Here is an 11,482-nt window from a genome sequence, read left to right as displayed (position 1 = left end):
TCTTGAGAAGGTAGTTAAGCCCCTTAACATCACCATGTTCAATAACCAAGTATGGTCCTTCCAGCAAGACTCGGCGCCGGGTCATAAAGCTCGGTCCACGCAGTCTTGGTTGGAATCGAACGTTTCGGACTTCATCAGAGCTGAAGACTGGCCGTCGTCTAGTCCCGATCTTAATCCGCTGGATTATGATTTGTGGTCAGTTTTAGAGAGTACAGCTTGCTCTAAACGCCATGATAATTTGGAGTCCCTAAAACAATCTATACGATTGGCAGTGAAGAATTTTCCCATGGAAAGAGTGCGTGCTTCTATTGATAACTGGCCTCATCGTTTAAAGGACTGTATTGCAGCCAATGGAGACCACTTCGAATAAGCTTTTATATTTTTAATTGTTTTATATTTATGTATTAAACTGACACACTGTAAAAGTAATAAATGTTATTTGCAGTTAACAATTTTCTTTTTCTTTATTACAATATTTATGGCAAGACTAGGTATTTTGTCAAAATCAACGCATTCGGTTCTTGGCTAGGACTGTCGGCGTTTTAAAAAAACGAATGATATAGTTTTTATCATTACATTATTCGATATTGTCAAGTTTTTAACAATGTTTTCATTGCCTCTAAACACTTTCTCAAAAATGTCTATCAGCTCTCCATCTAGTCTGCCGAACCTAGTGTAATCAAACGCAGTTCAGGCGCAAAAGGTATTTTAAAATAAAACATGATTTATATTATTTTCATATAGTTTATTACATCAAATGCATTGTATATGTTATTCAGAACAATAAATAAATGGAGTGTGATACAATGTTAGTTTGTATATCATTTAATTATTTTTATACATATTCAATAGTTTTGTCATCTGGTACACATTTCAACGTAGTTCGCCTAAGCATCGATAGATGGCGTTAATACACAATTTTTATGAACATAATTGTAATTTTATTTTATTTTTCCACGTAATGACTTGCATATTACATAATATATGGAAGCATATACGTACATGCAACGAAATATTGGCACTATGGTGTAGAAATTACATAGTAATTGCAAATTTAAATACACTTATGAAGAATTATTAATAAAATGAAGTAAGCCCTAATAAGTTTACAATCTATAAGTATGCTTTAAACGCTGAATATATTAATTTCACAATACGGACGCTGTGTACCAAACCGACAAAACTTAATCTATTTTTTATTTTTACATTTGTCGAATAATAAAATCTGATTGTCTATGCCAAGTATAAAAGCCAAGGAAGGAATGATCGTAAATTAAAAATAAAAAATGTGTTAAAAATAAAATATATAGAAAATCTTGTCTTTGGCCTATTAAAAAGCTTTGGAACAACAGAAAAGGTAAAATTGTACTCAACAGGCGGTAAGAGATTTATGCGTATCCCTGACTAAGATTACTGCATTGTGAAAATAAACTTATTTAACTATTCATTTACAGACACGGAAAATCTATGAATTTTATTAAGTATAGATAACTGCGTGGACGCCGCGCTTGAGATGTTTATTTAACTTAAAAGTATAGATCAGAATTTTATATGGCCGTCCATCTGTGAAAGGATGAATAATTTGTTTAGTTTCTCGAGTTTTAATGAAGTAGATGCTATATATTTTGAGAATAATTCATATCCCGGCTCGTAATAAAAGTTTAACGCGGGCAAATTCACATAAATGTCTTAAGTAAGTTTCAAATCACTGGTGCACATTACGAACTATTCATTGCGATAAAAAAAACATAATGGGGTACCAACGCAACAATATCACAATTTGAAAAAATTTACACATTCTCATTCAAAATAGCACCAATATATGAATATCAGCATTACCGAATACTGGCAACATCGAAGAACAAATTTTAACAGCTAGCAACACCAACTTTAATCGCATGTTTATACTGGTTAATGGAGTGTATTTATATAGATATGGTTAGTTAGACATTAAAAGCCTTATCTATAAACATTTTTAATCGGTAATCAAATTGTCGTTGTCTTTTTCACTCTCAGATCATTTGACATAAGAGAGAGAGACAAAAATGTTTAACACAATTTAATTAAGTTTATAGATGAGGCGGTAAGATTAAGAAATTTTGCACCTCCGATCACACATCCTTAAGAATAAATATACACAAATGTCGTGTAAATAGATATGTATTGGTAAAATTATTTAATAACTATGGTAACACTTTTAATATAGAAGTCATAAACGGAGCTACCGTCTAATCGTTCTGTATTGGATTTTAACAATGTTTAACGAGATTCTGGCGTAGCAGTGCCCAAACTTTGAAGTGTTTATTTTACTTTAAACGTAAGTTGTTGAGATTAGGTTTTTTAATAATTTAATTATTTATTTCCAGTTATTTAATACTAATATCATCTCAGTGAGTTATACATTTCCAATCAATTAGTTTGTTTTCTGAATATTGAATATTTAACAAGGCATTTGAGACGTTTAATTGCGTCGCAATTTTTTGCCACGAACCTGGTTAAAACCATTCATCCGAATAAAAAGACGCCACAATAACTGATAACAAAGATAAACAGTGAACGAATGTTAAAATTTACATCACTACAACTAAAATTAACACAAGTGTTGCCAACTACATTTAAATTTTCTACACACAAAAAAAAACGTACCTAATTTTATTTGGTCTCATTTTAGTAACGGTTATATTTTTCAACAAAAACTATATAACTTAAATTACTATATCATACAGACGATATTGTTTACCAACGAAGCCGCAAACAGCTGCCATTGCCTATGTTCTATTTTACGCGCTAAATTATGGAGAAAATACCCTTAAGCTTCTGAGAAGCGTTGCCAGCACGTTAGCGAGGCACTCGGCCCGCAGCGCCAGCTGACCCTCCAGCGTAGAGCTGGTGTCCTGGCCCTGGCCTTGTGTCTTCTTCGCGTTGTGCTCGTGAATGATTTGAGCCATTTCAGCACCGGCTAGTTCTTTGAAGGCCGCTGTCACGTCGTGCACTCTCAAAACCAAGTTTCTGGTCTGGAGTGGAGATGACGTGTGCCGACCGAGAGCCTGGAAAGGGCAAAATGTAAAAAGAAAGAGGTCAAAATACCTTGTTGAATGTACCAGCATTGATTTATGGAGCACTACATTTACACAAAATTTACTGAACAAAAGTGTTAGAGACTTTAATAAAGTAATTGGAACTTTTAACTTTGGAGTATCGCCTACATTTTATCTAGAATAAAAACGAAATAACCTTAAATATTATGATCTGCATACCTGTGCCAGGTCGGACAGTCTCCTGAGCGGCGTGAGGCAGTCAGCGAGCGCGGCGGCGGGGGGAGCGGCGGGGGGTCCAGCGGGGGGTCCGGCGGCCGAGCCCCCCAGCGCGCCCACCAGCGCACGCGACGCACCCACCAGCGACACCGCGCACGACGTTAGCTCGCTGCGGGCACGCTGCAACACCAATCAAGAATAAGTTATTGTTAAACTATAACTAAAGCTGCGAGAGGATATTTGAATATCTAGTAAAATAACTGGACAACATACGTACTTTATTGGATGTTAAGCTGAAAGTTATTAATCATTGTAAGGCATTTTTATTGGAGTTTCATAAATATACAGTTTGCACACCACATAGTACCATGTAAAGTAACGTTCTTGGTGTTGTTGCTTTTATTATATGCCAGCTTATACACCTACAGGATTTGCTAGTCATCTCATGGAGTATAAAATATAAAAATCTTTTAATAATCCAACTCACCTGGAATTTTATCTCGTCAATATCCTCTCCACCGCCGTGTGCGTGCTGATGTGAGCACTTCTGCGCCACCTGGTGCAAGCGCTGCAACAGCCCGTCCACCGCCACTTCCGTTTTGCACAGCAAGTTCTCTATCGACACATGACCGTTATTCCCGGCCTGGAACTCCGGGAACTTCACAGTAGGCGGTGACGGCGGGGTAGGGATATCGTCTACTACGTCATCTTTGAACCGCACGTGGTTCACCTTCGGAGTAGGACTGGCTGTGAAAGATTTACGATCAGGCGGTGGACTGAACACTTTCTGGTCGCATGGAGCACCGTTTAGAAGGTCAGGTCGGTTGCTAAATCTCCTGTTCATCTGAGGAGAGCACAGAGATAGAGCTGTTGACATCTCCTTGTTTTTCAGTATGGTGTTTTTCGTCTCCGAGTTAGACCTTACGTGACGGTTCTGCAGCGTCATTGAGCTGTAATTTGGGGTTGATCTGATCAGTATTTCTTCGTCTACTCGGTTCTCATTTTCTAGATTTCTATACGTGTTCAAGTTACGTTGGAAGTGGGGAGAACCGATGCTCGCCAACCGCTGTTCCGGATTTCCTAATCGGTGATTGTTTCTGGGAGTTCTTCATCCGAAGAACCTCGATGCTTGGTACCGGAGGTAGTGGTGGTTTCTTGGGGGGTAGCAACAAAGGCGGTGGTGGAGAGAGGACTTTATTTTCTAGTCTTGGAGGAAGCTGCGGCGCTTGCATCGCTTGCTCATTGATGTCGCAAATTACTTTGTAGTTCAATTTCCTATTGTTCAGGGTACTAAAGTGATTACTCCTGATCTCTACTGCGGTTAATTCGTTGTTGAGGCAGGTGAAAGAGTTAGATCGAGGTCTCGGCGCAGGTGTGGGCGGCGTCTTCGGAGGTCTTTCCGGCGGTTTCTTGACATCAGAGTTTTTTCTTCTGGGCGGCGGTCTTATTTCACAAACGTCTGGCATAGAGTCTGAATTTTGTATCTGAGTTTCCACTTTTTCAGTTTCTTCATTATTTTCATCGTTTTTATTTTTATCTTTGCTACAACACGAGAACATTCCTTTCCGTTCTACGGTTGGATATTCAATCACATGCGCGTTTCCATTAGATTGTTTATCTCCCGATATACTTTTTCTTTTGCCCTTAGGAGAATCAGATTTAGTTTGCGAAGAAGTCTTGTTCTTATCTTTAAGTAACAAACTATTTCTCGCTTCACTCAAAGTCTTTGCTGCGAACATATTTCTAATTTCACTAACGCTTAACTGCCCTTTTACTACATCACCGTTTGAAGGCTTTATATTTTCAATTGCATTTTGCCCCTAGCTTCTAATATTTGTGTTTGATTTACATAGCTTACTTGATCTCTATCTAATGTGGAAGCATTTGAGCCCGGGGCGGTGGAATGATGTATGACATTATTTCTTCGGGTGTTAACTCGATTGCAGGAGTGACTTTCACCGTTGGTGGTTGTATAGTAACATTAGCTATAAATTCTTCTAGTTCTGTTTTGGTGCCCCTGTCAGGGTTTCCTGCGAGCCTTCCTTATCAGCAAAGGAAGGGGAACAACTGGTAGAATTTGAGGCACTTGTGTAGCACTGTCTAATTCATCTGGCGTTTGTGGAGGAGGGATAAGTGTTAAATCTATAAGCTCGACGTCATTATCAACTAAGCTCTCTTGGTAATAGAAAGGATATTCTGCCGCAGCAGTTTCTTCTTTGTTACTCTTTTCTCGGAGTTGTTTTAAATATTCTTTTAGATTGGGTTCTTTCGTATCTTGAGTATTGTCGGGACTATGAAGACCAAAACTGGTTCGTACTGCTTTATTCGTGGTTTTATTTTGATGTCTACGTATTGGACTATTTGTTGGTGTATACAAAGAATCATTATCGCTTTCTGAGTGGCAAAGATCATTATTCAAAGCTAATAGAGCATCAGTTAGTCCGCAATTATTCAAAATAGCACTAAGACCTTGCGACTGTCGTGTTGTTAAAGCAACATTATTAGTTTCCTTCGGAGTCTCTTGTACATTCAAGCCATTAAGACCTTGGTTTATAGTTTCTGTTAGAAGTAACAGTGAATCGCTATGTTTAAGTATGCCAGGCGCATCGTCAGCAGACGACATTCTACTATTATTGGATTCAGTGTCGCTTTCAACGTGATCAACACTAGTTTCTTTACCAACAAATTCGTCTCTAATCATGCCATCACGGTATATATCTTCGCCATAAACATCACAGTGCTCAGTCAAATATTGCTCAGAATTTTCGACTAACTTCTGCATCTCTGCCACTCGTCTCAACACTGCTTCATTCTTCGCTTCTACTAACCTCGGATTATTGCTCGCGTTCTCCAATAATTCCATAGACAAAACGCTTTGAAGATCAAAGCCCATGCCATCGTCCAGATAGCATGCATCGTTTGGATCGAAAAGTCTGAAGTCATCGCTTCTCTTGCATTTCTCGAAGTGGACGTCATGTCCTAGGAGACCACTCTTGGGTTCGTATCCAGTGAGAGGACTGGAGTTGTTGCTATTTTTGTTTGTGATATTACTGTTCATGTTGGAATCCAGATTAGATTTGCTCTGGTCCGGCGTGGAGTGGTATGGCGGCGGCATGCTGAAGATCGCGTAATGCTTTTTAGATAAAACGTTGGGATCGTCGTAATGCAGATAGCTCCATTTTGCCGGCACCACGTTGTGTTGCGACAGGTATGGTGGGGCTGTAAGAGATGAAGCGAACCAATTTTAAGTAACCATACAATGTGATAAAATCTGTGTACAAAAGTAGGCTCTTGTGAAGGAGATGGTTTACAAAATGGAGGTTCGTTATAATGATGATTATATAATTATTGTGGAATAAAACTATTCTTATTTACCTATATCCTCTGTCATCGGTTCCCGTTCTAACTCAACATTAAGATCTCGACCGGTCGCTAGACGGTAATATCTAAAACACACAAAATATTTCTTATTAAATTATAACATGAAAATGATAAGAAACCTCAATTTATTTTAACTAAATGCCAATCATTTTAAAACAGATCTTTGCCTAAAAATAGAGTGATTGGCTTATGATGTGAAAATTAAGAGGTAGTTTACCCAGCAATAACAAGGGCATCTCTGCCGCATCCCTCTCATCCATTAGAGGGCGAGGACCCTGTCCCTCTGTAGAAAAATAGCCACGTCCGCGCTGGCGGCACACTCGCGTTTGACTCTGATGCCTTCCACTTCTTCCAGAGAGGCGATTGCTTGAGGCTGGAATTCATTCATTAATATATTCCTAAGATTACATTCTTCAGTCACGTGACTGAAGAATGTCAAATTAACGTAATCTAAATAAGCGAGCGATATGGTTGGTGATAACAAAACACGCATTGAGAATAGATAAAATAGTAATACATAAAGTCTACGCCGTTTTAGACAGCTTTAACACAGGTCCTAATACAAATAACTTTTCATATACTTATTTTCAAAAGCAATTGCTGTGAAAGTCCTACTAAGAAGTGTCCTAGTAAAGCACTAAAGAAAACATAATCTTAGTAAGGTCATCCTCCTTCGTACACTATACACAGACACTGACCACAGAGCCGCCGCGGCCGACGATCTGACTGAGCCCGAAGCGCGGCGACACGAGCAGCACGCGCTCGGGCCGGCTGCTGCTGAAGCACTTGGCGCCGTAGCTCGGCAGCCCAGACACGATGTCCAGGTAGTGCAGCTTCGCCTGAAACATCGTACTTTTAATTAGATACATTTTATTGAATGACGAGAAGAACGAGCTACATCAGTAGGTATTTGCGCAATATTGTTTAACTCTACCACAGTACAATTCAATGTGCCTGGTTAGGCTGGTTAGAAGATAAGCTGATTAGCTTATCTGCTGAATAGACGCCTGCAAGTACATGATTGCCAAATAAAGTAGGTGTGCAACCAGTTCCATACTGTACAGCGAAGATAGCTTCTTGTTAATATTGGGATATTACTTCACGGTACCCCGAAACTCGACTTATATGAATGGAAGTGGCTTCACGGGGTTTCAGTCCATATACTAGACTAAGAACATACGTAATTATCAGTTCTTCTGCTTGTTAACTACAGAACAATTTTCCTAGCAATTTTTACATCTCCGCCTTTAGTAACTGGGCTATTAGTCTTGTCTCTGAAAGCACTAAAATGTTTCCTGACACTCTCCCATGTGAACTTACTTGTAACTGCGTGAGCTGCCGCTGGCTGCCGGTCATCTGCGAGTTGAGCTTGAGGAAGTGCGCGACGAGGCGCCGCAACTCTTGCGCTTCATGCTCTCCAGCAGCCCGCTCGGCACGAACCGCTCCAGGCCAAACTCTCTCCTGGAAATGGAAGGATTCAGAAGTTTATAACTCAGAGGTGTATATGGTTAAGGCATCGGATTCATGTAACCGTGAAACCAACCGTTGCGTCGGTGTTGTAATCGTTTGAATAAGATCTAAACAGCTAATATCATTAGTTCAGATCTTGATATCTTTGCTGTAATGATAAATCCTCTTAATATTTACACATAAGCTAAATACGAAACACAATATAGGAATGAGTCTTAGTAAGTTTTCAGATGTATATATCGTAGGAAATCAAAATCAAAACACTTGACCACATCCATAAAATGTTGAAAAATACTCACTCGACAGCCTTAACAGTCAACTTGGCAGGCGAGATTGTTAGCGAGGGCGTGTTGGTGCATATGCAGAGCCGCGAGCCTGAGGGCGACCTCAGGCTGTAATTCCGGCGCGAACCGCTCCTGGGCGACGTCGTTACAGCACTGCAGGTATAAGTAGTCCAGGGCGGCCAGGTCCCGCTGCGCCAGTTCAGCAGCTGACGTCGGCATGAAGACCACGCGGTAGAGACAGCGCATTTTGTGCGAGCCGGGACGCGCCGCGATCTGGAAATATTTTAATGTTGTTGTGGTTTTATTAACAGACTGATAGCATTTAAAATATTGTCAGACATAAATAAAGAAAGCAAAAGGAATGTAGTGAGTTTCGATCACGTCAATATAGATATCCAGCTAGAAGCTTATGCTGAGCAGTTCTGTAAGACTAGCGACCATATATCAACTATAGCTGATGGATAAGAAATATGAAGTAATGTCTACTGATTAATCAAGTTTCTTAAACAACCAAATCTATTAAGACTTTGCATACATGAAAGAACAATTTTAAGATCTACATTTCTAGGCCAAATCAATGAATTTTAGAATCATCCTTACCCTAGCCAAAGATTCCTTAGGGTCCAAAAGCGTCAGTTTATTCCTCCTCAAACTCTTCACATGTTCCACCACCAAGCTAAAATGCTCTTCGGCGGTGATGCACAGCTTATCCTTGAGGCTGGTCACCACGTCTGTTACGGTCGTGGTGGTATCGTATTTGAAGGATTTGGTTTGACCGTTCTCAAGGAAAACTTTGAGCACGTTCGCCATTGGAGGTAAGCAAAGATCGCCTAGGGAGAATGCTGATGGCTGAAAACAAGAGTTTTTAGACGATATTGATTGTTTGATGTGATAATTTACGTTAATCATTAAAAAAACACATGACACTTGTTAGTTCTTGGCAGATTTTGAACAACTTTTAAAATAACATTCGGATTGAGTAAGACAATATTTTTGGGAGCAAAACATTTTTTAGCAGCAAATAATTCTTAATTTCATTGTCTTCTCAAGTGTTTTTAATATTGAACTCAATTATATATTTCATAAACTCACCGGGTACATAGGCGCACCATTCAACTGCACAGAATCAGCAAACCGCACCCTGGGTGGCCTGGCGCGCAACCTGGCTCGTTTGGCGGCGGACAGCATGGCGGACCGCCTGGCAGGGTTGCCGCTCCTGGCGGGCTGGCAGACTCGCAGCGTCACGCGTTCGTTACACGCGCGTACTGCCGATATCACATGCTCACGGGCAGCGAGGCTCACGTCTTCTCCGTTTACGCAAAGGATCTGATCGCCTGGCTCCAACTTTAACAAGGGGAAAAATTACGATGGAGTCTCAGACTGTCTTTTAAAATTATACTTCTCTATCATCTTAAATGGCTTAATTAATATATAATCAGTCCAAATCCCCGAAATCTCCAAAAGCTCTTGTGTGTCTCATGGCGGCTTTGCTATCTTCCTAGTGCCGGGTTAATTCGTTTTACATAGTACTTTTCACATTATATTTATTTGAAAATAGCATTTTACAAATCCTTATTTCTGTTTCTTTTAGAACACTGACTAAACACAGTTTCATTGTTGTTGATAAAAAGTAACTATGAAATCAACTTACCTTCCCCACACTAGGCGAGTTGTCAGTAACGAATCTGACGAGGACAGGCTTCGAGCCAGCCACGAAGCCGAAGCCGAGCTCTCTCTCCAGCACCACGTCCCGAGGCGCTGGTGGCGACTCGCACGAACATCCTTCGGGCGCCACGTATGTTGTAGTTTTGTTGATATGGCTAAAGAAAAATTGTTTAGCCTTTTTACGAGTATAAATGTCAGTGGTATTATATTCTACTATAGATCCTATTTTGAGTGTGTGTGAAGTCTACCATCCGCACTAGGCCAGCGTGGTGGACTAAGGCCTAATTCCTCTCAGTAGTAGAGGCCTGTGCCCAACAATGGGACAGTATACAATACAGGGCTGATATTATTATATTATATTATTATAGATTCTATAGTACATGTACAGTCACACAAAAGAAGGTGAACCTATTCAAAATTTAAATCGCCTTTAAACTTTTGTGTCCGCATCTATAATCGTTTTTTCTTCCCTAAAATGAATTTCCAAGGCTCAACTTTCTTTTAGATAAAAAAATTGAATATTTCAATTGAAATTAGTATTTAGTTAGGGTTAGAATTCTCAAGTTTTGATTACATTGTACACTGATGAAAGAATTTCCCCTTATTCCAGTCTTCGGTAGCTCTCTCAAATATATTTTATAGCAAAATTATATAAGTTCTATACTAAACTATTTTGCTATATTAACAGCTGTAAGTGCATCGAATTTAAAGTAAATATACTTGATCTGAATTTGCAAAACGAGCCGTGGCAACTACCGACTATGGGGCCCGATTTTCATTAAGAATACTCAGTACAGTAATCTAATAAATACTTGTCAGCTCTTCCCACCGTTCCGCCCAAAACTCACTTGATATAATATGGCTTTTCGCGGCTATCCAGCGCCTGCTCCCATCCATAAGGCAGCTCTTCCTCCTCCTGCTCCTGGGCATCCTTCCCCACTGGCCAGCTCTCAGCCGGCGGCAACCAGCTCGCCGTGCGCGTGATGTGACTGCAAATATATACCTTATGTTATTTGGATAAAGATTTTGTTCGATTTTTATAAGTTGGGTAAAACCTTAATCCAAAACTATAGAGTGTAACTGAAATTAAGTCAAGTCGACAATTTGGATACATTACAAAATTGAACTGGCTGTGTTTTCGTTTTAGATAGTGTCGGGTTAAGGAGTAACTATGATTGGTGTTATCAAGTGGTCCAACGCACTATAAAACATAGACAAAGCGATAGGTTCATCATCGAGTAATAAGCTGAAGATCACTATTTTTATTTTATGTATAATAAGTGAACATCAAAACATGCAAACAAATCAATACTGGTTTACGTGAATACCGCCAACAATAGCTTATGGTAAAAGCCAAATATATTACTTCGATGAATACGATCATCACCTAGCTATACCCTTTTTATCCGATTCCAAAAAAGATTATCT

The 11,482-nt window shown here is 39.6% G+C and overlaps 1 protein-coding gene across 1 annotated transcript; it reads right to left on the bottom strand.

Moving 5' to 3' along the window:
• Positions 1-730: 730 nt before the first annotated feature.
• On the bottom strand, positions 731-11,057 carry LOC115442034 (the record flags this gene model as incomplete). The annotated part of the gene is given in 20 exon segments (XM_037446519.1): positions 731-3,047; positions 3,258-3,434; positions 3,742-4,332; positions 4,334-5,073; positions 5,076-5,150; positions 5,153-5,273; positions 5,276-5,316; positions 5,319-6,473; positions 6,630-6,701; positions 6,853-6,900; positions 6,903-7,008; positions 7,334-7,474; positions 7,956-8,038; positions 8,041-8,096; positions 8,405-8,437; positions 8,439-8,662; positions 8,990-9,238; positions 9,482-9,733; positions 10,041-10,209; positions 10,903-11,057. Coding segments are annotated over 20 exon segments (4,743 nt in total), but the record flags the coding sequence as incomplete, so codon positions are not given.
• Between the last annotated feature and the right edge of the window lie 425 nt (positions 11,058-11,482).

Source organism: Manduca sexta, unplaced genomic scaffold, assembly GCF_014839805.1.
Source record: "Manduca sexta isolate Smith_Timp_Sample1 unplaced genomic scaffold, JHU_Msex_v1.0 HiC_scaffold_3127, whole genome shotgun sequence".
NCBI lineage: Eukaryota > Metazoa > Arthropoda > Insecta > Lepidoptera > Sphingidae > Manduca > Manduca sexta.
Note: the sequence above shows the minus strand (reverse complement) of the source record. Positions and strands in the feature narration are given on the sequence as shown.